General features: G+C 35.3%; 3 protein-coding genes across 7 annotated transcripts; 2 read left to right on the forward strand and 1 right to left on the reverse strand.

Annotated features, from left to right (window-relative positions):
* The first annotated feature begins 8,499 nt into the window (after positions 1–8,499).
* On the forward strand, positions 8,500–10,282 carry LOC131001097 (40S ribosomal protein S15-4-like). Its single transcript, XM_057927311.1, has 4 exons — positions 8,500–8,648; positions 8,739–8,884; positions 9,571–9,628; positions 9,812–10,282. The coding sequence occupies exons 1-4, from the start codon at positions 8,646–8,648 to the stop codon at positions 10,058–10,060; spliced, it is 456 nt and encodes a 151-aa protein (XP_057783294.1). The 5' UTR covers positions 8,500–8,645; the 3' UTR covers positions 10,061–10,282.
* A 1,146-nt stretch (positions 10,283–11,428) lies between these two features.
* LOC131001098 (phosphatidate cytidylyltransferase 1-like) lies at positions 11,429–15,951 on the forward strand. 5 transcript variants are annotated; one of them, XM_057927317.1, is made up of 13 exons: positions 11,434–11,685; positions 12,249–12,359; positions 12,620–12,873; positions 12,977–13,128; positions 13,403–13,544; positions 13,875–14,031; positions 14,155–14,202; positions 14,496–14,582; positions 14,790–14,918; positions 15,040–15,096; positions 15,406–15,489; positions 15,575–15,664; positions 15,778–15,951. In XM_057927317.1, exons 2-12 carry the CDS (start codon positions 12,285–12,287, stop codon positions 15,662–15,664), a joined length of 1,275 nt encoding a protein of 424 aa, XP_057783300.1. In that variant the 5' UTR covers positions 11,434–11,685; positions 12,249–12,284; the 3' UTR covers positions 15,778–15,951. The 5 variants fall into 5 exon arrangements, with proteins under 5 accessions (XP_057783296.1, XP_057783300.1, XP_057783295.1 ...); XM_057927313.1 differs by having other exon boundaries at positions 11,429–11,565; positions 15,575–15,951; XM_057927312.1 differs by having other exon boundaries at positions 11,438–11,685; positions 15,575–15,951.
* A 3,150-nt stretch (positions 15,952–19,101) lies between these two features.
* LOC131001099 (magnesium transporter MRS2-I) lies at positions 19,102–23,477 on the reverse strand. Its single transcript, XM_057927318.1, has 11 exons — positions 22,856–23,477; positions 22,213–22,242; positions 21,420–21,570; positions 21,102–21,223; positions 20,713–20,787; positions 20,227–20,451; positions 20,109–20,153; positions 19,899–19,943; positions 19,785–19,814; positions 19,584–19,703; positions 19,102–19,496 (listed from the first exon to the last, which is right to left on the reverse strand). Exons 1-11 carry the CDS (start codon positions 23,111–23,113, stop codon positions 19,410–19,412), a joined length of 1,188 nt encoding a protein of 395 aa, XP_057783301.1. The 5' UTR covers positions 23,114–23,477; the 3' UTR covers positions 19,102–19,409.
* Between the last annotated feature and the right edge of the window lie 4,416 nt (positions 23,478–27,893).

The raw sequence follows: 27,893 nt of genomic DNA on the forward strand, positions 1-27,893 counted from the left end.
TTAGAAGGACAATTCGGGAGATTGTTTCGGATACCTTCTGCACGATTGGGAATGGTGATATGATTTATTTTTGGAGAGATAATTGGCTCGGGTATCGGCTGATCGACAGACTTCATATTCCAGAGTTCATGACACCCTATTTTTCTCAAAAGATTTCAGACTTCTACTTTAATAATAAGTGGCACCTCACTTATAGTTTTATACAGTCTTTCCCGCGCATTGCTCTCGACATCATATCTACCCCCATTCCTGGATTGGCGGACGACAGATCCTGGATTCACTCGGGTTTCGGGAACATTACTGCTGCTTCGGCCTTTGCTCACATACGTCCTCAGTTCCCTAAGGTTGACTGGGGATCCTGGATTTGGGCCCCTTTTATCCCCGCTCGACGATCTCTCTTTGTCTGGCGCACTATTGTTGGCAAGCTCCCTACCTTTGATATGAATCGCCTACTTGGTTTTCAGGGGCCTAACCGCTGCCCTTTATGCTCGGCAGCAGAAGAGACGATGGATCACGTTCTGTTGAACTGCTCCTTCTCGGCTTCTATTTGGGCGGATGTCTTTCGTTGGTTTTTCATTGAGCAAACTTTGCTGTTGGATGTGGGCAGCATGATTCGCTTCTCTATCCACCAGAAAAATAGCAAACAAGTTGGCAATTTGTGGAAAGTTGGGGTGGTCTCTCTCCTCTGGAGTCTCTGGTCTCACCGCAACAACGTCATACACAACAATTTAGCACCTTCGCGCCACCTCATTCTCATGCAGGTCAGGGTTTTTCTTTGTGAAGCTGCCAACAATTTCGTCCTTGGCACTATGGCCAACTCGGTTACTGATCTTCTCATTCTTAAGAATCTTTCCATCGCTGGACAACCCAGGAAGCCTTTCTCCTTTATTTACGTTGCTTGGCACCCTCCCCCGCCGTCTTGGATTAAAGTTAATACTGATGGCTCGGTCCGGGAAGGGAGGATTCATGCGGGGGGCGTCTTTAGGAATGCCTTCAACGACGTTCTTGGTTGTTATCATTTTTCAGGCGGCCATGGGGTTGCGTTCGAAGCAGAGCTTTTAGCTATTATTATTGCGATTGAATCTGCACATCGCGCAAATTGGGAGAGAGTTTGGTTTGAGTCGGATTCTTCTTACGTGGTTCAGCTTCTTCGGTCGCTTTCTGAGACGGTTCCTTGGAGATTCAAGCCTCGGTGGCAGCTTGCTCTCTCCAAACTCCATACTTTCACGTGGCGCATTTCTCACATCTTTCGCGAGGGCAACAGATCGACGGATTTTTTGGCTTCACAAGCTTCGGAGGAGGGTTTTTGGCCTCATGCCATTGCTGGTTTAAATGATTTTGTCAAGGAAGATGTTTCTATTCCCTATTTTACTCGATTCGCTTAATTTTTTGGTTTTTTTTCTCTTGGTTCTGGATCGGTTGTGAGCCGGGAGGCCTAAGGGTAATGGTTCGGCCGGAATCCTTGAGACCTCCTAACTCAGCTCTGTCAACCTTGGTCCTTGACGAATACTCTTTTTCCTCAGCTGTTATGAGGTTTTTAACGAGGCTCGGCCCTTAGTCTGCAGCTTTGTGCTTTCAAGGGTTTTTGGTTCTCCGTTGTTAAGTTTCTTTTCTTTTAATAAAATCTTATTTCAGCAATAATTAGTAATATTAACAACATCCTTAAACATGTGGGTCATCATATTTATCCATCTACTTTAACTCTCCTTAGTTCCCGTGCCGAAAAGAAACAGGCCATGAATAGCGGGACGGAGGGAGTATAAAACTATCCACTTTCATATTGTAAAGATAAAAATTGTCCACTAAGATAAAAATAATTAAAACTGTCCACTTTTTGATTGAAAAGACAGAAATACCCTCCTTTAAAAATATGTACTCTCTATTTTTCTCTCATTCTCTTCTCTCTCTTCTCCCTCACAGTCAACTCCCTTCCCCCTTCTCTCTCTCTCTCTCTCTCTCCCTCCCTCCCTTCGAGCTCAGATCGCCGGCGATCTCGTCCCTGCGCCGCCGCTGTAACCGAAGAAACTCACGCCAGAGACGATGGATCCGACGGCGGTGGTGAAAGTGTGCGTGCCGTGGCCGTCATCGTCGCGCGGCGATCTCGATTCCTTGGATTCATCAATCGGTGGCGTAATCGGAGGCATCGCAGTGGTTAGAGCGTCGGAATCCATTGATTCCGACTTCGAGCTCCAATATTTGAAGTGGCGTTGCCGTCGATCGCCGGAGATCTGGAGATCTGGAGTGCTTGAAATGGCGGCGGCGGCTCCTGCGTCCTCATCGCCTTCTCCTTCTCCTACGGCATTTTTCTCGCCGCCAACTCTTCCTTCGTCGATTACCTCTCCTTCACCGTCCGTCTCCGCGCCTCCGACAGCCGGTGGCGGCGGGTCGGCGATGCTGGAGATTGAGATGGTTTTGGTGGAGAAGGCTGCGACGTGGAGGATGAGGGGGTCGAGAAACACGGCGCGCAACATCCCCGCCGCGCAAACACGGCGCCGCTGCTCTCTGCCTCTACTCAATCTACGCCGCCAGACGCGGCATCTCCAATTCTCCTCCGATGCTGAGTTCTGCAGCCCCGATGAATTAGATGATGCTTGAATCTGTGTACTATGTTGTAGATCTATAATCTCTTTCCTTATCTCGCTCTCTCTCTCTTTCCTTGTAAAAGCATATCTGAAATTTTGTTTGTGAATATTGCAAATCTTCTTGAACTTTTGTTTGTGAATTTTGTTGGCTGTTTGTAGAAGATTTGGTGTGAGGAAGGAGATTAGTCAAATTAATATTCTTGGTTTGATGCCTGGAGATTTTGTTGGTTTGATGTTTTTGATTAGTATGCAAAAGCCTACAGCTTAATTGATTAATTAATGTTTCACTTAATCAAGAATTCATTTGTGGTAGATTTTATGTTAGTAGGTTTAATTTTCTAAATTTCACAGCTAGATTTATGAATTCACAACTTTATGCTTTTAAATTCAGAATTAGATCTATGAATTCACAACCAGCTCGATGAATTCATAACTTAATGTTCTTAAATTCACAACCAGCTCGATAAATTCACAACTTAATATTGTTGAATTCACAATCAAATCTATGAATTCACAACTAAAACTCGAATTCACAACCAAAATAAATTCCAGTTTTAGCCGTGAATTCAAACTTTAAAAACCCCAAATTCACAACTACTTGAATTCACAACCAAAATAAATTCTAGTTGTGAATTAAATTCAGGTTGTGAATTCGACTGATTGTGAATTCACAACCAACATAAATCTGGTTGTGAATTCACAACCAAAAAATTCTGGTTGTGAATTCGACTGGTTGTGAATTAAATTTGGTTGTGAATTCGACTAGTTATGAATTCACAAACCAAAAATTATGGTTGTGAATTCGACTGGTTGTGAATTCACAACCAAAAAAAATTTGGTTGTGAATTCACACTGGTTGTGAATTGCGGGATTTTTTAAAGGGGTGATGTAAAGTGGACATTTTTTTTAATTTTTAATGTGAAGGGCATTTTGGTAACAGTGGACATTTTTTAAGTTTTTTATTTTAGTGGACATTTTTTATTTTTACAATATGAAAGTGGCCATTTTAAAAATCCACTCTAAAAAAAATCGATTCTTAGGTAAAATAAAATTATGATATATTTAGAGTATAAGAATGAGCTTCAGTTTAGTGGATAAGTTGCTTTATGTATTTTTTGGAAACTAGGGTTCAAATAATCTAGGGGTTATTGCCAGAAAATACATATACTTTGTCAATTTTCTGGTTTATATCATGACCTTATAATTTGGCAAGAAAATACATCAATTTTCAATTTAATTGCAATTATAACATAACTTTATAGTCTGGCCAGGAAATACACCAAGTTTCAATTTATTCTCAATTATAACATGACCTTGTAATTAATTTAGTATAATAATACCAAGTTTAATACATTAAATATTTTTAATTTTCTTTTCATCTCACAATATACTATACATAAATACATATATATTTGATAAATATACATCTATATGTAAATAATACTCCCTCCGTCCCTGAAATAAGTTCCTCTTTTTCCTTTTTGGGACATCCCCCAAATAAGTTCCTCTTTCTTTTTTTCCATTTTTGGACAACTACCCCACCACTAATAATACTTTATTTATTCTTACTTTTCACTTTTTCACCACTCCCAATACTAATTATAACACTTTTTCACCTTTTCATCACTCTCAATACTAATTATAACATATTTTTCTTCACTATCAATACATTTTACCATTTTTCCTTAAAACTCGTGCCGTCCCCAAAGAGGAACTTATTTTGGGGACGGAGGGAGTATATAATAATATTTACTTTTTAACATAGTTTCTATAATATACGTACGTAATTTTTTTATAATTTCATAATTTAAATAAATATAGAATATTAAAATCAAATATATATATATATATATATATATATATATATATATATATATATAACAAGATATTATATTGATGGCTTAAAAATACATACATATATATATATATATTATGAAATAATTATTATGAAATAATAATCATCTAACTTAATTTTTATAAAAATTAATCAATCAATTAAAAATATTTTATACATAACAATTTAATATAAATATTAATACATCTATGATGAAAATAAATCTAAATAAGGTCATGTTATAATTGAGAATATATTGAAACTTGGTGTATTTTCTGGCCAGACTATAAAGTCATGTTATAATTGCAATTAAATTGAAAATTGATGTATTTTCTGGCCAAATTATAAGGTCATGATATAAATCAGAAAATTGATAAAGTATATGTATTTTCTGGCAATAACCCCAATAATCTATCTAGCAAATTATCTGAATTTTAATTTTTTAAATGGATATTTTGGATACCCAAATAACCGAATCGGGTAACCGAACACCTAAAACGGTTCAGGAACGGTTAGTGAAATATGACAATTTCAGGTTCGGGTAACCGAAAATTCGGGTACGAGTAACTGAACCCGAACTGATCGACAGCCCTCCATCTATGTAAATACTTCAGTTTAATGTATCAAAATATCCATTCTCATATAATACTCCCTCTGTCCCACTCCAAATGTCCCACTTTCTATAATGGGGTGTCCTACTACAAATGTCTCATACCCTTTTTGGCAATACACTCTCTCTCTATACTTAATATTTAAATAATTTCCACCAACTCACTTTATCTACTTTATACCCACTTTATCTACTTTATACACATTTCTTAGTCTCCGTGCCCAAAAGTAAGTGAACATTTGGAGTGGGACGGAGGGAGGGAGTAATTTAAAAAAAAAAAAAAAAAACTCAACTAAAATAAGAAGACTTAAAAATTAACCACAAAAAGTCAAATTTGCCTTTGCCTCTGTATCTCTCTCAAACAATCATGTATCACTCTTCTCTTTCCCTCTCTTCTCTCTTTCCAGCAACTGACCTTCTTCGACGTTGCTTCCCGTACTGAAATCAGCAATCTCCTCGCCGCAATGCACGTCGTGGGCGGCGGCTCCGACCGTCCGCTTTTCACCACACGAGAAGCTACTGCTTTTGTGGTGGAGAATCAGAGGGAGATGTCCATGAATTGGTCTCGATCAGCTTGTCCACACAGATCTAATGAGATTCAAAGCAACATCCAACCGCAGGTAGAGCGGGAAAGTTAGGGGCAAAGAAGAAAGAGCTGCAAGCCTGCAAGTACTCCCTCCATCCCAATAATAATACCCTAATTTCTTTTTGAACGATCCATTTATAATCACAATTCAAAAATGAAATAATTTCCTTTATCTACTTTCTCTCTCGCTTTCTTACTTTTTCACTGCTCTATTTATCTCTTTCTCTTACTTTATCTACACTAGTGTACCTCCCACGCTATGCGCAGTGAATATAATTTTAGACTCGCGTAATGTTGAGTTGGATTCAACGGCAAATTTATGAAAAAATTGAAGAAAATCGAGCTAAGAACAAAGAAATTGAGTGTGCAAAAAATGTGGAAAAGAAGATAGCATTTGTTTATTTGATTTACTCTTATGGAAGGACTTGTTTACATTTAATCTTAGGGGGTCTATTTATAGTCTATTATTGAGATACAATACTAAGGCCCATTTAGTCCGGTTTCGAGGCCCAAATAATAATATTTGATAAGTGCAAATCGTTGGTTGCCACGTGTTTAAAATATGCATTTATGTAGTTGGAATATAAATCTTTCGCTTCCCACTTTTATTCTGATTGCCCTTTAGCCTCAGACATGCGCCTTTATCTCATGTTTCGTATTTTCGCTGAAGTTAGATCTGAATATATTTAAGTGTCCAATTTCATCCTCATCACGTAAGTTGTGCATATATATGTTTTGTAATATTAATATAAACTAATAGAATTAAAATTTTATACCAAATTTATTATTTGCAAAGTGATCTAATATTTTAATATAACCTAAGTAATTCATATAAAAATATAACATGTGTCTATATATAGGTATAATATCACTTATATAGGGAGTTTATATAATTATACAAATTAAATGAGATTCAAACTCTAGACCAAAAATTTATTCAGTGAATTATGAATTTGCTGTGAAAATGCTTAATTAAATTCTATCTATGAGATTTAAACTCTGGACCAAAAAATTATTCAGTGAAGCTATAATTTCATCAAAGATTTTCATAATTTAAAGGATAAAAATAATTATTATTAAGCATATTGGTCCCTGACAGACTATCTCAACACATTATTTTTGAAATATTAATAGACACATAAAAATATCCAAACTTAATTTAATACTTATAAAAGATAATTGTACGAATACAAAAAAAATACATACATTAATAGAAAATAAAAAGTTATCATATTTAAATTTGTTATTAAGAAAGAAAAAAAAATGACGGTCCTTAATATTAAATTTATTGAGTTTGTTTAGAGATATAGTAATCAATTTTGTTATTAAGAAATAAAAGAAATGAATGCCCTAAAATCACAATTTGATTATAAAAACTTATAATTAAACAAAAATAATTAAGAAAGAAAGAAAATAAAACAATGATGCACATTTGTTGGAAAATGGAATCAACGGTTGGTATATAAATTTTTTCCTCAATTCCAATTATATCCTTTTAAGTGAATTTATTTACATTTACTTTTCCTTTTATATATATATAGATTTTCTTAATTTTCGTGTCCTATTTTTTTGGAACATTATTTTGGGATGGAAGGAGTATAAATTAAGAGAAAAAGATTGAGTGTACGCGTGTTGGCCTAGTGGTAAGAGGTTAATGTCCAAGACCTGAGATCCTGGGTTCGAATCCTCCGTCGTACGATCTTTAATTTTTTTTATTTACTTATATAATTTATCAACAAAAGAGAGAATCCATTGTTTCCAGGGGATCTACGGACAAAACTCTCAATGACCAAATCTCAATGATGGAGCAACTGGTCTTTCAGTTAGTACATGCTTGCATGGTTTAGTTTCATGTTTCTTTAACTTTTTTCTTAGAAATTTATTAATTTGTTTCTAATTATAAGATTCCACCAGTGCAAATATGGTTACAAATCTGTGTACGGGGTTGAGAATGTGGTGGCTAGCTATGCTAACGCTAACATTCCTTTAGAAGTGATGTGGACCGACATTGATTACATGAATGCTTACAAAGATTTCACACTGGATCCGGTTAATTTCCCTGTTGATGAGATGAAGAAATTCATTGATCAGCTTCACAAAAACAATCAGAATTTGTTTACTTTTCACCCCCTCAACTGAAGGAGAAGGCTCAAATTGGCTTTGTATTGCTTATCGTCTATTGTAATCGACCGCAATTAGAGTCTGACGTTAAATTAATTGGACTATTTTGGGCTGGCCTCGAGGTATGCCGATCTCAAATTGCAAGCCCTAATATAATCCCAAACAACAAAGGGTATATGGTTGTGAATTTCTTGGAGATGAAGAAGATGATGAATACGTATAGCCTCCTTGATGTTTAAAATTTTAAGATTATACAGATATATTTATAATTTAATTTAGAGGCTATAAAGATTAGGGTGAAATAGTAACTTTTTAATTATTTTTTGCTATTTTATTAAATAAGAGGTTATAAAGAGTAAAATGAGGGTTATGAATAGAATTAGCCATAGACTAAAGATGCAGTGAGCATGGATAAGCCTCCAATTTGCATGTAATTGAGATGAAAGGATGATGGTTGATTTTGTAGTATTTGAGAAGATGAGAGAATTATGATTGGTAGAAATTGAGGGAATTTTGAAAAATTATTACGAGATGAACGTTAATGTTCTTGAATTCATTCATAACAAAATCGTTAGTAGTATTGCTCAAAAAAAAAAAAAAACAGTCGTTAGTAGTAAATTTACTGGGCCCAGCCGCCCAAGGCATTTATTTGGAGACTTGTAGTAGTAAATTTACTCGGCTAAGGGCTTTTATTTGTCGTAGTAAATTTACTGGACTCAGGGCCTTATTATTATTATTCATGATATACGGGCCTTGAGCCCAGTAAGAAAGGCCCATACACACAGCCCAACTGTTATCGTTATCGCCCTCATTGATAAAACCCCTTAATTTTTAGAACCACAATTCTCCTCTCAGCACAGCAAAACCCTAGCCGTAACGCAAATTACTGCGACTCACCGTCACCGGCAACAAATGGTAAGATCTCTTTCTCTCCGTAGTCAGCCGCGCGATTTCCGGTGGCGTATGTAGCGTCCGTCCTTACTGACTCTATGTATGTTCTCGTAGGCGGACGTTAATCCAGATGTGGCGGCGGCGCAGCCAAAGAAGAGGACATTCAAGAAGTTCAGCTTCAAAGGCGTCGATCTCGATGCGCTCCTCGATATGCCCATTGATGAGCTCGTCAAGCTTTTGAACGCTCGCGCTAGAAGAAGGTGCAATCGTATTTATGTTTCTTATTTTTTTTTCTAGTTTTTGTGTTCGAATTTTGTTTTTGGGAAATCTTTCCTCCATGCTCTTGCTAGAAGAAGGACCAATCCTATGTTTTTTTCTTATATTTTTTTTGCTTTAACGGTTTAAGAAAATAGTTTTTCTCGCTGATGTGATGTTGTATGATATGAATTGAAGTTTGGAAAATAGGATTAGATTACTGGATGCATCAGTAAAGCTGGCTTATGAGACGTTTTTTCGCTGCCATTGTTTTATTGCCGTGTCATATTATTCTACCGTAAATAGTGTATTCTTTCTTTTCCAACATTATTAGACGTGTATATTTATAATGTTATTGAGTATAGTAGCTTTGTGGGCGATACTGGATTGGAGATTAGATGCTGTTTGGATAGAGAATCTCATGTGATGAACATGTTTAACAATGATATTGTTATAGATTGATTTATTTGTGGAAGCATGGTCATTTGTATTATCTTAGCGGTTTATGTCACCTTTTGTTATGCATAACTATAGTGCTTTATGCCATTGTGAACCGGCTAATTATTCAGTTTGAATGCCTGAGTTGCTGCATTTATGTGTGCTCTGCGTGTTTGATTGTATCATTGTATGTGTAATTTTTATGCTATTTATGGTATGAACTCTGTTCTAAATTTTATTTGTAAATGGGCAGGTTTCAGAGAGGTTTGAACAGGAAGCCAATGGCTTTGATCAAGAAGTTGCGCAAGGCGGTAAGTAATTTTTATTTTTGAGATTGTTTCCATGATGTTGAATTACTTTAGTAGAGTTCTGTTGTGTTCTAATAGTAGTTTTTCAGTAAGAGTTCTAATAGTAGTTTTATGGTCCAAGCTGAACTGCATTTAGTTCACTCTTACATGTTTCACAAATAATGTTTCATATTACAAATTATGCAGAAACTTGAAGCCCCAGCTGGTGAAAAGCCTGCTCTTGTCAGAACCCATCTCCGGAACATGATCATTGTCCCTGAGATGATCGGTAGCGTCCTCGGAGTGTACAATGGCAAGACCTTCAATCCAGTTGAAATCAAGCCTGAGATGATTGGCCACTATCTTGCAGAGTTCTCGATATCATACAAGCCCGTCAAGCACGGAAGGCCCGGTATCGGTGCCACACACTCGTCGAGGTTCATTCCTCTGAAGTGAGGATTTTATCAGTGGAAGGAAGGAAAGGGTGTTTACTTTTAATTCCTAGGCTTTGATCTTTCTATGTTTTTCTTGGAATTTTGCCAGTCATACTTGAGTTTTGATTGAGATCTTTAGACTATTTTTGCGTTTGTTCTCACATATTTACCCAACTGCATAGCTTGTGATCTTGACTGTGCCAAAGTAATTCTTGGAATGATATGGTTGTGAGATTAATTTTTTTCTTGAGGTTCTCGTCTAAATATGTTCGTGATTTTACATGAATTTTGATTACTTTTTTGTTGCTATCTGATGAATTTCAATGATATTTAGAAACAAATTTTGTTGTTGAAGGTGTTCTTATCAATTATCAAAACGCTTTTAGAGTCTTCTTCATCTCTGAAAAATAGTCTTTGTTTTGTCATTTTGTGATGTCCATTAAAATTACTTTCCAATTTATTATTTTTAATAGATTTTTTTATTTTTTCTTTTAATCATACGATTGGTTCATTTTTTTTATCTATAATATAATTAATTATTGTTATTATCAGTATTTTATATATATATATATATATAATATAGGGTGCGGTTATAGTGAGAACATAAGAACAAATAAAATTACTGCATCTGCTATACAAATTAATGCATCCGCTATTAAATTTAATGCATCCAAAAAAAATAATTTTTTTGCTCCCTTCAGTATTCGAACCCAGCATCTGCATCCATCCACCAAGATGATGCATCCACCGTACATCTGCATCCATCCACAAAGATGATGCATCCACCGTAGATCTTGATGATCGAATAGCTTAAAATGGTTCTCTCTACTTATATATATATATATCTTTTTTTATTTATAATACATTCAATTATTTTTATTAAAATTCATCTATTTTTATATGTTTTGGATGTTAGTATTGGGCGAACTAACCATCAAAACGGCGTCTGAACTTCAAGAACCATTTCTTCTATAAAATCTTTAAACAAGTGTGGAGGAAATTAGTCATAGTGGCCAACTAAGCATCACTTTTTTGGTATAGCTATCTCCGATAGTTCAAACTCATGAAAACTTGCAAACATGGCAAGTGGCAACCATCTTTCATATTGTAATATTTAGGGTGTAATTTTTCGATATTTTTACTTAAAAAAATAATTTAGTCGATATCTATATTCAAAATAATTTTTGATTTAATCAAATCTAGAATTGCACCCACAAATAGATAGAGTATGCTTTGTATTAATCACACTAATCCTTAGTAGACATTACTATTAATTTCGCATTTAAATCTAGTCATCCTAGACAATGTCAAAATAAGAAAGAGGAAACGTTTTTTTTTTTTTTTTTTTTTTCACAACTCTATAAATTAAAGAAATTGAGAATCTCAACTCCAATAATCTTTAACATAATCACTAATTTCCCCCAAAAATTGAATAGACGGTATCATTCGAGCACTTTTAAGTTCATGGTTTGCACTCTTTTTGTTACAAACAACCTCTCAAACACACACACACACACACACAAAGTGGTAAGATCCCGCTCTGCCTCTTAATCTCCCGTTTCTTCCTCCTTTCATCTATTCTCTTGTAAATCTTGTATAATTTTGTTGTTTTCAATCGTAAGGCGGCACGCATACTATTTGTGGGAGGTAAATCCTTGAGCTCACAGGCGTACAAACATGTTTATATATGTATTTATATATATGCATGCATTCGAGCTGGGTTTTTCTTGAATTTCGTACAATCTACTAGGGCTTCTACCTTTTCTTATAAAGATGCGTACTTTTGATGTTGGATGCTTTAACTGCTACTGTACTCGTAAGAATTGGTTCGCACATTTTTAGACGCTCCTCGAATTGATGAGAATAGCTGGTATGTGCTGTTGACGTGGCATGTAATGTTCTTGTGTATAGTAATAGATTGCCAGGGGATTTTTCTTCTTCTTCATTTTGTGTGTTTCTTTGCCTCTGTTTCATCGTGAGTTCCGGAAATAGGGCTTAGTTTGAGATTTTGTTCTTTGTTGGCTGGGGTCAGATTACATAAAGGGTTTGTATATTGCTTAAGTTTTTTGTTTTACTCTCTCGATGTTATATTTGTATTAGGTTGTTCTTTTCTTAGGGGTTACTTAAATAGGAGAAGTAGTATATACAGGAAGAATTAATAGAGGAGAATCAGGATCAATATATTCTGTTTTGCTTTTGGTTTTCTGCAGTTAACATTTCTGGTGGGATTTTAAGCCTGGAGAAATATGCGAAAGGATCCTGGTTCTGGGTGCCCATCAACACCTACTGCGCGCTTACGTCGGCGCAAAGGTTCCAATGAGGTCAGTTATCCTGTGTGAGTTAATTTTTTGTGGACAAGACTTTCAACTTCTCCTTCTACCATCACATTACATGGAATCATATTACTTGCAACGAAAGCTTGTTTATAGTTACAATTAGCAATGCTGCCTTAGCAAAACTGGTCGAAAATGTTTCTTCTCTGATGCTTTGTCAAATTCTCAACTTGGAGTACTTTATCTTTTGACTGTATACTGGAAATTATGTTTTTGAAAATCTTCTTTGCTTTTTCCTTGAACTCTAGGCCCCTCCTGAAGTTGATAAATCTAATGGCAACAATTTGCTTGTTAATGATCGTAACAAGTACAAGTCGTTTTTGATCCGTGCATACTCAACTGTTTGGATGATTGGAGGGTTCAGCTTCGTAATATACATGGGACACCTATATATCTGGGCAATGGTAGTAGTTATCCAGATTTTCATGGCCAAGGAGCTGTTCAATTTACTTAGGAGAGCATCCGAAGACAGACGCCTCCCGGGATTCAGGCTCTTAAATTGGTGTGAGACTTTGTTTCTTGACAGACTCTTATGTTTGTGTTCCATTCTTCTATTGATTGGCTTCCTTTGGTTCCTGTTTTTATAAATTACTTCAATGTTTCAGGCACTTTTTCTTCACAGCAATGTTATTTGTGTACGGTCGCATTCTCAATCTGAGGCTAGTGAACACTGTCGCATCAGACAAAGTTTTGTATAAACTTGTGAGCAGATTTATCAAGTATCACATGGTTACCTGTTATTTCTTGTATATTGCAGGTATCTACAAAGGCTTGGTTCGACGTGTTTCTTTTGTTTTTTCCACATTTTCTGAAGAAGCTCACTCTTTAGGCTTCTCCTGAAGTACTATCCTTCTGATGATTATAAATACTGTTCTTTTATATACTATAGTTTGTACTTGTTTTGTAGTTTCACTAATGCTTATGCTTTTTGGGGGTTCAAAATATAATTTTCAATATTGTCATCCACTTATGAAATCGTATAGCATTTTACATTTTTTCAATTATATATTTTCTTCTGTTGGTGAGTTCAGGCTTCATGTGGTTCATTCTTACACTGAAGAAGAAGATGTACAAATATCAATTTGGCCAATTTGCATGGACACATATGATTCTGATTGTGGTGTTCACTCAGTCGTCATTTACTGTGGCAAATATCTTTGAAGGAATTTTCTGGTAATAACACTTCATATTTCCCGTTTAGCATTTTGTTCACACGATATTTTATGCTAAATTACAGTGATTACATATATGCTGATCTTATTCGATGAAACAATATACATCATCTTATATTTGTCCTCTTTGGTAGCTTTTTCATTGAAGCTTCTTTCTGGATTCCTTTTAGCATGCTTGATTTTTCTCTTCTCAGAAACTTACTCATTCTTGCTTTAATAGTTGGTCCCGACTGGAAGATATGATTAATAGGAATGGTCGAAATCTGATGCTTACATCATTTAAAATTTAACTTGGATAAAGAACTTCAAATGCCGATTGACAATTGTGCAGGTTCCTTCTTCCAGCATCACTTATCATTGTCAATGATATTGCTGCTTATATTTTTGGGTTTTTCTTTGGGAAAACTCCTTTGATTAAGCTATCGCCGAAGAAAACATGGGAGGGTTTCATAGGAGCATCTGTTGCTACCGTCATTTCAGCTTTCTTAGTAAGCATTTATCCAGACTGAGATGGTGAAAAATCTGTTACTTGATTTACAATTGGGCTTAAGGTCTATTATCATCATTATAATTCACAAGTTGATGACAAATTTGTTTCACTTGCTTTCCAGCTTGCGAATGTATTGGGTCGCTTTCAATGGTTGACATGCCCAAGAAAGGTAATTGTTAGCTTATATTTACTCTATGTTTAAATTCATTTTCTCTGTTGTATTTTTCTTCTATGGGGACAAAATGTGTTGCCTCGTGCAATATCCATAACGGTATTCTTGTTAACCAATGAGATATCCTATTAGCTTGCAAACAACATTCCGAATGGTCTCATAAATATAATCCACATCAGATTTTTTACCCCGACAAAGTGTCTGAAAGCATTTTCACTCAATGGAGTTATCCTCATCCACCTCATAGTTGAAATGAAGCCCTATTTGTCTTATCTTTTATATATATGTAGGATTTATCATCTGGCTGGCTTCATTGCGATCCTGGTTTGCTGTTTAAACCCGAGGGTTTTGCTCTGCCAGAGTGGTTTCCTCAACGGGTTGGTATTTCTTCCTCAGCAATACATCAGATTATTGGAATAGCCTTTCTGCAATCAAATGGACAACAGGAAATTTGTAACAATCTTGTTTGCTACTATCATACTGTTTTATCTTTCTGATATTTTTAGACAATTTTGTGTTGGAACATATTCATTTTCATATTATGGCTAATTACGTGCTATCGCCACACTTTAAAATTTTCACAGTTCCCATGGAGAGAGATTTCCATTTTGCCAGTACAATGGCATGCTCTGTGTCTTGGTCTCTTTGCTTCGATTATAGCACCTTTCGGAGGCTTTTTCGCTAGCGGCTTCAAAAGGGCTTTCAATATCAAGGTTTAATATCATTATGTTTCTAAGCTCTGAACTAACATACGTATAATGCCCGTGTCATCAAGATAAATAAAAAAACTCCAAAGTTCTTTCATATCTTATGGTTTCGGTTTTCCTTTTTCAGGATTTTGGTGATAGCATACCTGGTCACGGTGGGATTACTGATAGAATGGACTGCCAGGTGAATATTTTATCATGAAATACACGCAAGGCCGGGCACAAGGGGGTGCTGGGCGGAGCTTCAGCATCCCCCCAACCATATACTTTTTTAAAAATAAAAATTAACCTTATATCTTTTATTTTGGCTAAATTTTTTTATTTTAGCTCCCTCCAAAATATTTTCCTTTTTCCAACCCTTGAATGCACGTCACATTTAGATGAATGACTCCTCAACACTCACATTTCAGAACGATTTCTTGAGGAGATGTTGGGTCGTAATAACGCTTTGTCTGAAATTGTTTCTTTTGGTCGAAATATTTGGTTTATGCAGATGGTGATGGCTGTTTTCGCGTACATCTATCACCAGTCATTTGTCGTGCCACAGAACTTATCTCTCGAGATGATTATTGATCAGGTAAACCGATAGACTCCCAATGTAGCCATTTAGGGGGGGTTTTCCCATCATGCATGAATGATCTATCTTTGTCGCGTTGGTGTAGATAATGATGAACCTTACCTACGAGGAGCAACGAGCCTTGTACACAAAACTCGGGCAGATGATTATGGAGAGAGCGATTGGAGAATCCTGAACCCGATTGCCAATATGGGGAGATTTCTGAATCTGAATAAAATTGACATAGTGTAGTTTATGCCTAAGTCTTTTTCTTGTACATGTTTTGGTTTTTACCTTTTGTCTAGGCACACCCTTTTTTGCACTTGTTGTATAGATATCTATATATCTTTTCACCTTTTAGAAATGTATTGCCCAAATCTATCTACTTTCTTTGCGCCAATGAGAAAATTCAGACACCAGAAAGATGTAGATACTTTTCTTTACGTTTTCTGTATATTTAATACTCCTACAACTTCATATCTATTTTCCTCTCCAATTTTTATATTGTTCAACTTCTGATGGATCAAAATGACTGCATTTTGGAGAATACCTCAATTATTGATGCATTATTCTATAGTATAATTATATGAAGTATTCATAATGATGAATTTTTTTTTTGTTACATACATATATATCAGTCATCTTAAATACCTACTATGAAAACATGATGAATTCACTATTGCTGAAAATTGTTTTAAGCTTATATTTTCAAATGAGTTTTTATTTGATCTAATTCTTAAATTAATATATATTAACCTTGTTGGATGAATTCGTGGTCCTGGGTTCGAATTTCAAAGGTAGCAAAAATTTATTTTTCATAATTCGTAACCATGTTGGATGAATTCGTAACCTTGTTGGATAAAATTCGTACATTAAAAAACGTTTATATTTACATTTTAAGAAGTGTTTTCACTGTAACCCTCCCCTATATATATATATATATATATATATATATATATATATATATATATATATATAGGGGAAGGCTAAAATAAGAACGCTTATTAAAATATAAATTAAGAACCATTTTCAGCCCTTAGATCATCAAGATCTACGGTTGATTCATCACCTTGTTGGATATATTCATGGTCATGAGTTCGAATCCCAAAGGTAGCAAAAAATTATTTTTTCGATATTCATACCTTTATACAGTTTATTCATGCGTGTTATACATAAAATTCATGTATTTTTGCTGGTTCGTAATTCTTAAAATAAGGGTGGTTTATTGAATAACCGCCCCCTATATATATATATATATATATATATATATATATATATATATATATAGGGGAGGGCTATTTAGAAAACTCCTCTTAGACTATAATATAAGAACTAATCTTGACCACACACATCAATCATTGAATGGCTTTGATTAAATCTTGTAGGACCGTTTCATTCATAAGGCACAACCTGATAGTTCGCAACTAAAATTGGAGAAAGGGTATAATGGGTAGTTAACGTGTTCAGTATTAAATCTTCTATCTCCAATCAAATCTTAATAAAACCTTTTCCAAAACTCCCACAAATTAAAGATGGCAGACGGAGAGGCGACACGATGGTTTTGGCGGTGGCGTAGGTGGAGGACGGCTGTTGTCGCACGTCCTGGTGGAGGGTGGCGCGGTGGTTCTAAATCGCATAAGGGCGCTGACGACGTGTGGGGTGGCGTCTGGACGACGCGGCAATCGCAGGTGGGGATGGCAGCGGTGGTTTGGCGTGAGCTGTGGTGGTTGCGGCGCTGCTGCTCGGCGTCCGAATCTGAGGAGGTGTGACAGATATGCACAGGACGGCGCTGACGGCATCCGACTGAACTGGAGTGGTGGGCGGAGCATGGCGGCGTTGCTGGAAACGGCTTGGAGAGCAGGCCGCGCTCTGCGCGGTGTTCAACTGGGTTGAGGAGGCGGCACACAGTGATGAATGCCTGATTGCATGAATTATTTGTTGTTTATGTATGAATTATTTTGAACAATCACGTATATTTCATCTCTTTAGCAATACTATTCCGATCTTTACGCCAATTAAATTAGGAAATAAAAATCTGTCAAAACACAATCCCAACCTAATTATTTTTGGATTTTGTACGAATTATTTTTTATTTACATACGAATTATTTTTTATTTATGTATGAATTATTAATTTTAGCCTCACCCTAATGTGTTGCATGAATTATTTGTGTTTTTGTACGAATTATTTTTTAGTTACTTACGAATTATTTTTTATTTACGTATGAATTATTTTGGTTATCGTAGGAATTATTTTAGCCTCAACATTGATTGTATGAATTATTTATTGTGTAAGTTACTTGGCCTTAAATCCGTAAATTAATAAACTGGCCTATATAATCCATATGTCTGAAGAATAATTCGTATAAGTTCACACTAGTTCAAACACTGCTGGCTAATAATTCATGCTAGTTCAGCAACTAATAAATTATTGTAGAATGAATCGAAGGTATGCATGGTTATATACATTTGATATGTACTAATAATTCATACTCACCATTTAATAAAGACATTAATTCATACTGAAGAGTCATATATATATGTCTGATAATTCGTACACATTCTAAAAATTTCGTTTTTATGTTAGGATGAATTTGTCGGAATTATAAATTCAAATGACCCATATAATTCATTATTAAATATTGTTTAATTCGTACTGGTTCGGACTATTCAATCATTGAAATAGATAATTCATAACAGTTCATCAAAATAATATATTAATCATTCTCCATAAGAATTCAAAAGATGGTTCTTGTGTTTTTCCTTTCTTTCTTGTACGCGTGGTTAGTTTAGTTTTGTGAAGGAATAAAAGATATGTGATTGAATGTAAAGAAGGAATAAATGATATTTGATTAAATGTAATCCCTTCATTTAAGGAAAGGATATTTATTAAAATCATAAAATTACTTTTTTATCCTAATATCACATATGGCGAAAATTAGTTAATGAAATCAGATTGAAAAGCTATCCGTTTGAATAATTAAAATCTGAGGGCCTATAATGGTTCTTATTTTATAGACTAACTTTGGTTTTTATTTTAGCCTCCCCTATATATATATATATATATATATATATATATATATATATAGGGTGTGGTTCTAGGGAGAACTACATTATTTGTGAGAACGTGAGAACCATCAAATCTAATGCATTCACTGTAAAAAATAATGCATTCGCTATTAAAATTAATGCACTCAAAAAAATAAAAAAAATTGCTACCTTCAGGATTCGAACCCAGGATCTGCATTCATCCAACAAGATGATGCATCCACCGTAGATCTTGATGATCGAATGGCTAAAAATGATTCTCCGTTCTTTTTTTATTTATGGTTCTTTCCTGAACCTCTCCCTATATATATATATATATATATATATATATATATATATATATATATATATATATATATATATATGCAATACTAATACCATGCTAACTTAAGTTGCAATCCAATTTTTCGACTTCCAAAAACAAATACTACTTTTTTAGTACCCTAAACTACTTATTCAAATGCAGATAATATTTAATTATATTCATTTACATTTAATGAAAATGAAATGAAGGAGGAAAAAACGTAGTTACTATATATATTCACGCCCATAACCGTTAATATACATGCGAGAAAAACTTTCAATGTTGAACAGAAGCAAGGGTTTGTTATATTGCACTGTCGTAAAAAAAAGAAAAAAACTAATATGTAGTCAATAAGTAATGTAGTAACAATCTAAAATTCCCAAGCAGGTAAAAGTAGTAAGCCCAACAAATTCCCAACTTAAATAAATTGCGTTACGACGCAACACAATCTAGGGTATTTGATGAGATTTCCTTTTTACCTCTTATCTCATCAAAAGATTTGACGGAAAATGTCATCTAACTATATCCAGAAATAAAAACCTTGGCCGCTCCAAATTTGGATTACTCGACCCCGGTTGCACTCGTCTGCCTCAAGATCCGACGAGCCCTTTGTAGCGCGCATAAGACATTATAAGCACAAAAAGAACCGCGCAAAAGATCCCCGTGCAGATGACCACCTGGAAACATTAAGCAGATAGTCTGAGTGTAGTGAGAGCAAGAATACCATCCAGCTAGTCATAAGCAATTCGATCCTCACTACCGACCCATTTAAACATGTATCCGTGATGGTCATTCCAAGTGTATGGAATGTTCATACCGAAAATTCCAGCTACCAACGAGTAAATAGATAAACATACGGTTCCAGCACTCAGAAACAGCTCCAACTGGCATTAGACACGAAAAATATGAGCATTTTGGCAAGGCAGTGAAGGATGAATGATTTGATTAAATCTGCTAAGACAGACCTGAATGAGCTGGTTTCGATGATTATCAAGCTGTGATGAGGTGAACAATCGAGTTTTAGACTGTATATTCGTAGAAAATTGGCATATTAAATACAACATTGGTCGTTTATTTACCTGGATATTGATATAATCTTCGGTGTTGTCAATGTATTCACGCAGCTGAATAACACAGCAGAGAAAATTATCAGATACTAATCAATATAGTAATATTTAATTACAGAAGACCATTATAATGCAACATTTTAAACCGATTTATATTCCCACCAATTAGAAGCACATTTTAGAAGATGATATGTTCAAAGGGCATATATAATGGTTACATACCGTAGTCAATTTGTTTAATGTGCCATCAATTTGCATGAAGTAGGCCTGTAAAAAAAAAATAGTAAGTCGTCTATCATTTTCTTCAGAGACCTGATGGGAATATGGTTTGAGAAACTACCTCGAGAAGCATTTCAAGTTCCTCAACGTCATTTTCATCCCCACGCATGGTTGCTATACTTGCCCTACTGGCCTTGGATATCTTGGAGCCTATGGTAGGAGATGCTAAGAACCAACTAGCCACACCCGAGCCACTCACAGGTGATGCACCAGCCAACTTCCTGGATAAGTAAAGGTCCGCCATATCATCGTCGTCATCCAAAAGCTGTTCCAGCTCGTCTCGCACCTTCAGGATGATAAAGAATAAGTCTATGAATAATAAATAAAATATCAGTATGCAAAGAAGAGTTCAAAACAAAAAAAAAAAACAGTAAAAATAAATATACGTGTCCTCAATACAAAGTGATATTTGCAATGATCTTCTCTTGCTTTAGCTTTGCAAATATCACTTTCTGAGACCAAAAATACGTTAAAGCACAAGAGCATATTGTCATTGTAAAAATCACTGCAAGCGACCGAAGATAATAAGGAAAAAATGAAGTTCTACCTTTTGCACACGAGCAGTCAACCTTGTCATTTGACTCTTTAACTTCCGTACACGGTCTAAATTACGGCTACTAATCTGTAAAGAAGTTGCATACAGAAAATGCAGTAAGAAACTAAATAACTAAATTATCAAAGTAATCTGTAAAGAAAAGGAGAAGTCATCGCCTACAAAGGATGCATGTCAATAAACTAAAAACTACCAAAGCATGTGGAAGCTCAGTCATCTACAAGTTAAAATCTACCACAGAATCAGAACACAAACACCAAAGGGCGGAAAAAGAAAGAAAACGAAATTTTCCACATCACATATTATAGAGCCCTACTAGAATGTGCTGCAATTAGATTTCACCTGTTTTCAATATATATTTCTGAAACACTAAAATAAATTACCTTTGACGTAAGCATATCCAAAGCTGGGTAAACTGCACTCTCCAATTCGATTGTGCGAGCAGAAAGAAAACTACAAATAGCTTCCAATGCCACCTCAAGGGCCCGAAATTCAAATGGAGAATCTGCAGTTTTTAGTGAACCTATCAGGATCTGCATAAGATTGCATTGTACACAAAAAAGCAAAAAAAATAATGTATAGAGGGAATGAAAGGACTGCAAGCAGATCCACTTCTTTATCAAGCAACAAAAACTATACTTCCCACTTAAACCAAAAACAAAAAATTAAAAAAGAAAAGAATTTAGTATATATGGATATACCGTCTTCTTCACCAGTCTCAACATCATGCTGCGCAGGCAACTCCTTGCCATCACCATTAACTTCTCGATTATCATTTAGTGGTTTCAATCGCCTTCGGAGGTCCTCCACTATAGGAACTACATTATCATCCAATGGATCACGAAGTAAAACCTACAAATAATTATTTTGAAATTTCGTCACATCGAACAGAAAACATCATAGTTTCCAAGAGGCATTTCGATTGGTTATAATTTCATGATACTACAACAAAAACACCTGGTTTTGATGAATCATTCCAGATAACACTAACAAAGATTTACAGAATTTGAAAGTGCTCCTTTTTGGTGCATCAAAAAAGAGCAGTTTCTGTCACTCGAATATAATCAAACATATTCTTTGACCAACACTTTGAATTTGATTTAATTAATCTTGTAGCTTCCAAACCTATCATAAAGTAATTTCTAGTGCTTAAACCAAAGATATTAGATTAAGTTCAGACTAATTAAACTATAATCCTACTCAAGCAACACACTATATCGAATACAGGCAAATCGTAACACATTTATCAGTTTCAAGAAGACTTAATAGATGAAAAGCTTATGAACTCCCAAAACTCTGCTCCTACTTCTCATCCACTCTACTGGTTATAGTTAATAGATTTGGTTCAAACTATGAAGCAATGATCTCATATTTAGGCCGCTCAGAGTAACGAAACAGATTATATCACTAATTCGAGATAAACTAAAATACAGAATAAACAAAAAGGATGTGAACCAAGAGTAATACTTAAAACGAAGACATAAAAAAGCTCACCTCTTCAGATGTGATTATAGCCTTGATATGCTGCACCAATAGAAACAAAAGATATAAGCTCACTTAAAATAAACAAAACATAAAGAGAAGTACTGAAATTCAACAATATTTCACATAAATAAAGGATATATAGTGAACTATAAGAAAGATTAAAATCACATTCTAACATGATGTTCACAGCCCACGCTTTGATATGATGATATGATATAAATAAAAAAGAAAATAGAACCAATTCAACGGCTCAGGGCACATATCACAACAATATATTCCATAAATAGATAAAAAGATAACCAAATAAACAAACTTGAAAACTAAACTTCAGAATGAATAGAGATTCAAATGCAGCACAAGAAAACAATTATACATATATATATATATATATACACATCAAATACACCAGAAGATTTCGTTTAAAAACTCCCGCACGATCTTCAAAATTTCAAAGCTTCACTATCCAAACGACTAATTGGTCAGAGTTGAGAAAATTTGACAGAAAACAGAGAATTCAATTATCACTCGAAACAGAGACAGCGGAACTACTCCAAAATAAAGAATAGAGACAAAAACTCCAACAAACAATTTACACAAAAAAAAAAACCCAAAAAAAAAAACACAAACCCTAAAGAAAAGCGGAAAAGTTTACTTCCAAATTGAGAACAATGGCTCTCTCGCGGCCGAGGATGGTGGATGGGTACGACAAGAGTGGGTCGAGAATGCGAAGGTCACGAGCGTGTATCTGCACGCGATGCATGATCGCGTATTTGTCGACATCCAGAACGATTTCCTGACCCGAGGAATCCAAGAGGATCCAGCTGCGCGACCCGCCGCCCTTCTTCTTCAACCCGCCGACGGCATTCAGAGGATCCGCCGGTACAACGTACCCTCCTTCTCGACCCGTCATCGCAAAATTACATCACAATACCAAGAAGAATTTCTGCGGGAATTTGACGCAATTGCGTGATTTAATTGGCGTGCATGAATTTGAGCGTGTGGATTATGTACTACTGTGTAGTATAGTCTGCGTGTGTGTGTGTTTTTTAGAATAGTGCGTGTGTTTGGAGAAGGAGAAAGGGGGCGAGATTTCTCCTGCTTTATCAAACAAAGATAAAACAAATAAATCTATATATAAATCCTTTCACTAACTTATTCTTATTCTTCTAATTAGGTCAATCACTCTCTTAATCATGTATTTATTGGGATTTGTTTTAGAGTTGTATTATAGGGAAATTTGACTTCTGCTATTTGTATACAAGCATAATGCGCCCAGATATGACAAGTTTAGAGGGGTGTATTCGTTGTGAATTTTCACAGACTTTAAAAAGTCCATGGAATTCACATAGATTCCAGACGACTTTCAAAGAATTCGTGGTTGGATTTCACCCCGATTTTCACTGATTTTCGAAGAATTTAGGAAATAATTCTGGAATTGAAATCCATGATGCCAACGCCCGCTGAGTCCCAGCACCGCTGGGAATCCAGCGAGCGCTGGGTTCCAGCGGGCGCTGGGTTCATTGTTATGAATATAAGGCATCCGTGCAGCCTATGTAGAAAAGAGAAAACATTGACAGCAATTATGTGTTTTCTTCATGTAAGACAATTCAACCAACAAATCATTATGTCTATACTCATCTAAAGTAGTCATATAGCAATTAGAGCAGTAATAGACAGAGACAAAACCTGCAATTTGATAGTGATGCCTCTTTCTCTCTCCAAGTCCATATTATCGAGAAACTGCTCCTTCATTTCTCTGCTCTCCACGGTGCCAGTTATCTGCTCTCAACGGTGGCTGAGTTCCAGCGGTCGCTGGCTTCTTGGCCGCGGTCGCTGGAACTCAGCGCTCGTTCAAAACTCCATGGATTTCAATTCTCGTGGTTCTTGGCCGGATTTCGTCGTGTGTATTTTTTGGATGAAAACCATGAAAGTCATTCCGAATTTGAAGTCAATGGAATAACGAATACACCTAGATTTGTATGGATTTTAAAAAGTCTGAAACGAATACACCCAGATTTATATGGACTTTTAAAAGTCTTGAACGAATACACCCAGATTTCTGCAGACTTTTAAAAGTCTGGAACGAATACACCCAAACTTTTAAAATCCATAGAAATCTATTAAACTCCACAACGAATACACCTCCCTTAATTTGAAAAGAGAATTAACATATCTTACTCTAATTAAAATTATTTTATTTTAATTAAAATTGTCACATCAATGGTGGACACATTATGCCTGTCCACAATGAAAAGGTGATCGGTTCTGTACAAGTTTAATAGTCCAACTCTTTTAGGTAAAGTTTTGCATATTTGAATAAGGGTGTTTCTATTCGTAGCATCATTTTTATTCCATATAGCCCCCTTTTAAAATATTAATAATAATTAACTAGAAATTTACTATTTTACCCTATATTGTATAGCCCCAAATTTGATTAAATTTTAAATTAATTCATCACTTCAATTTCTTTTTACTACTTATTTCTATCTTAATATTGAGCCCCATTTGCATTCATACTTGATAGCCCTCATTTGCCATATGCATTCATAACTCCCATTTGCCATTTGCTTTCATAGCCCCTTCTCCGACAGCAATGGCGCTGCCGACCAGCTGACCCTTTCCTTTCATGGTCTTTCTTGGGGTCGAAGTTCCCAATCCCGCTTCCAACAACGAAGAAATTGTAACCATGGAGATGGAATGGATGAGACTCCACAGATAGGAGATTTGAACAAATTCATCATATCACATTCTGATCATCATCAAATTTAATTCATGATGGTCAGACATGAAGCTAAGCCAAGAGTAGTGTAGATTGCAACACGCAAGTTAGAACATATATGAACAAAATAGCATTGCAGATTCTTATATTTAAAGTGGATAGTTGATATCTCCACAATACAAAGCTAATAATGCCCAATTATCTCAAAAACCATATACCCTTATCTACACCACCCCCAACAATCACACAAACTAAGAAACACAGTTGTTATCCTAGTTACATCTCTTCCCGTTTCCTCCCCAATATATTGAACCCCTTTACAGAGTTTATTTCCTTCACAAAATTAGACATGAACATCATCGGTCACCCCAATCCCTAAACAAAACTCGAAATGCAAAGAAGAAACAAAACTCGCCTTCTGCTAACTGCTTCTTCGACCACCCACTATCTTAGCTTCGGTTGTGAAGCAAACGACCACATTGGCCGGAGGAGCCTCTGAGCCGAGGGACTGCCCAGCGACCATATCAACCATTGACGGGGTCTGGTAGGCTTGAACCATCCATTAGATCGCCTCTAGCTGTCGCTCTGAAAGGAACTCCCTGAAAGGAAAGGGTCAGCTGGTCGGCGGCCACATCGCTGGTCGGCGGAGGGGCTATGAAAGCAAATGGCAAATGGGGGCTACGAAGTATGAACGCAAATGTGGGGCTATCAATATAAAGATAGAAAATATACTTGAAGTGATGAATTAATATAAAATTTAATAAAATTTGGGGGCTATACAACATAGGGTAAATTAGTAAATTTTTAATTAATTATTATTAATATTTTTTAAAAAAAGCCATAAAGAGTAAAATAGGGGCTATGAATAGAATCACCCTTTGAATAAATTTCACAACTAAATTTCATTAAATAAGTAAAATTAACCCAGTGAGTAGTTACGAGGTGATTGACCTAAACGAAGTGTGATCATAACAACTTTGCATGCAAAGATGAGGGCAAGATTTCGAGTAATATCAAATCTACATTTTCCTAACTAGTTTTACGGATTTTTGTTAATATCAAGATCTGGATTCAAATCCTATATTTCAATATATATATATATATATATGTTTGTAACTTTGTTGATATATATACTTCAAAAAGTGTTCATCTCCCGTTAGCAATTCTTGGCTCTGTCGCGGGCGACGACATATCATGGTTGCTCCCTTAATTTAATTCTTATACTCTTTTCGCCCTATTTATCTTGGCACATTTACTTTGAGTACAGAGATTAAGAATAAGGTGTTAAAAATGTAAAGTGGATAGAGATAACTTATTGTGTATAGAATATAGAGACCGCATATTATTATTTTTAGAAAGTATCATTATAAAAGAGACAAACTAAAAAAAAAAAAAGTGTGCCCAAATAAGTGGGACGAAAGGAATATTATTCTCACCAAAAAGGGAAAAAGAAAATAAACTTGAAGCAATATTTGTATTCTATCAGTCTTATAATAAGTGTTTATTTTTTTCTCGATATATGAATTTAGATGGAAATGATAAAAAAGTATTGCTAAAAAATAATGGAGCTCACTTTTATTTTATGAGAGAAATATAATTTAGGTATAGATGATTAAATTATAAAAAGTTAAAAAATGGCCGAACTCGTTTCTTTTTTTTTTCTCAAATGAAACACTTGTTATGAGAAAAAAAATATGGAGTAAGTACTTATTATGGACTAAGGGAGTATGTCACAAGAGAAACTTTTTTGCAAAGGTCGTATAAAAAGATAAAATGGTTCAAATCATGTGACGTAAGTAAGGCTGTCTAAATGGATATCGGATTTTGGATAATCCAATAATTGGACCGAATCGTTCGGATTCGGTTATCGAATAACCGAAAATTTCGGATATTGGTTTGAGTTTGGTTATCAGTTTTTCAGAAATTTCGGATATCGGTAAACCCAATTGGTTATTCGGTTAAATATTTAATTAAAATTTTATTATATATATTTTTTAAATTAAAATTATATAATTATTTTAATTATAATATTTTTTAAAAAATTTTAAAAAAATTGAATTTTTGGTAAAATAAAATTATGTTATATTAGAAGTACAAGAATGTGTTTGGTGTTGGAAAATTAATGAAATATCATTGTCCTAGTTTTGATGATATCAAAACCCTTAGCTTTTCTTTCAGTAGACTAGATATTTTTGAACTCAAGTGTTAAAGTTCAGTTTACTAGCTAGACTGAAGACTGAAGAATGAAGACTGAAGACCGGTGGACGGAAGATCGAAGGACTGAAGACCGCTTGACTGAAGATTGGAACTGAAAAGGCTGAAGACAAATACTGAAGTATTTAAAGGACGAAAACTTCACTAAAGATTCAGTTATGACTGAATAACTAATGCTAGCCACGTGGAAATAGCGGACTGATACATGAGTCAAGTATCAGTTGACATTCATATTCGGACTGAAGACTTAAGTTTAAAAGAAGCCACGTATTCACGCCAAGTACAACCGCATTAAATGCGAAGATATGAAGATTGTCCTCGCATGCGCAGAGCTTTCCTATTTCGTGCTAACTTTTCAGAAGCACCATGCTCCTACTGCTAGAGACGCCTATTCCTCAACCTATCAGGAGCCTCGAAGATTGAAGCCTCAGCCGAAGACTCAAATCTATCTCACAACGGCCGAATTCTTGAAGATCATCTCACCAACGGATCTATTCAAGACTTCGCCTATAAACATAGCTCGAGGATCATCTTCAATCTTCACCGATTCGAACACTCAAGCTGAAGCTCTGCCAAATTTGCGACTCAGTCTATTCACTGCTATCCAAAGCCCAAATCAATTTATTGATTACCTAAATTCTCTTATCATCCTTAGGCATTTTCATTGTAAATCCCTAGCCTAAGTGTCAATTACTAAGAGTCCGTTCTTAGTGATCCAGTTGGTACTCGAACCCTTTTTTAAAAGAGCGAAAAGTGA

This window comes from Salvia miltiorrhiza, chromosome 8, assembly GCF_028751815.1.
Source record: "Salvia miltiorrhiza cultivar Shanhuang (shh) chromosome 8, IMPLAD_Smil_shh, whole genome shotgun sequence".
Taxonomy (NCBI): Eukaryota; Viridiplantae; Streptophyta; class Magnoliopsida; order Lamiales; family Lamiaceae; genus Salvia; species Salvia miltiorrhiza.

Coding starts and splice junctions, on each gene's coding strand:
- LOC131001097 (XM_057927311.1), top strand. Junction 8,885..9,570: donor AACGCTCGCGCTAGAAGAAG/GTGCAATCGTAT, acceptor GTAAATGGGCAG/GTTTCAGAGAGGTTTGAACA. Junction 9,629..9,811: donor TCAAGAAGTTGCGCAAGGCG/GTAAGTAATTTT, acceptor CAAATTATGCAG/AAACTTGAAGCCCCAGCTGG.
- LOC131001098 (XM_057927313.1), top strand. CDS start 12,285: ATGCGAAAGGATCCTGGTTCTGGGTGCCCATCAACACCTACTGCGCGC. Junction 13,129..13,402: donor TTATTTCTTGTATATTGCAG/GTATCTACAAAG, acceptor TGGTGAGTTCAG/GCTTCATGTGGTTCATTCTT. Junction 14,583..14,789: donor CAGAGTGGTTTCCTCAACGG/GTTGGTATTTCT, acceptor AAATTTTCACAG/TTCCCATGGAGAGAGATTTC.
- LOC131001099 (XM_057927318.1), bottom strand. CDS start 23,113: ATGACGGGTCGAGAAGGAGGGTACGTTGTACCGGCGGATCCTCTGAAT. Junction 21,571..22,212: donor CTATAATCACATCTGAAGAG/GTGAGCTTTTTT, acceptor AATTATTTGTAG/GTTTTACTTCGTGATCCATT. Junction 21,224..21,419: donor TGAGACTGGTGAAGAAGACG/GTATATCCATAT, acceptor TAAAAACTGCAG/ATTCTCCATTTGAATTTCGG.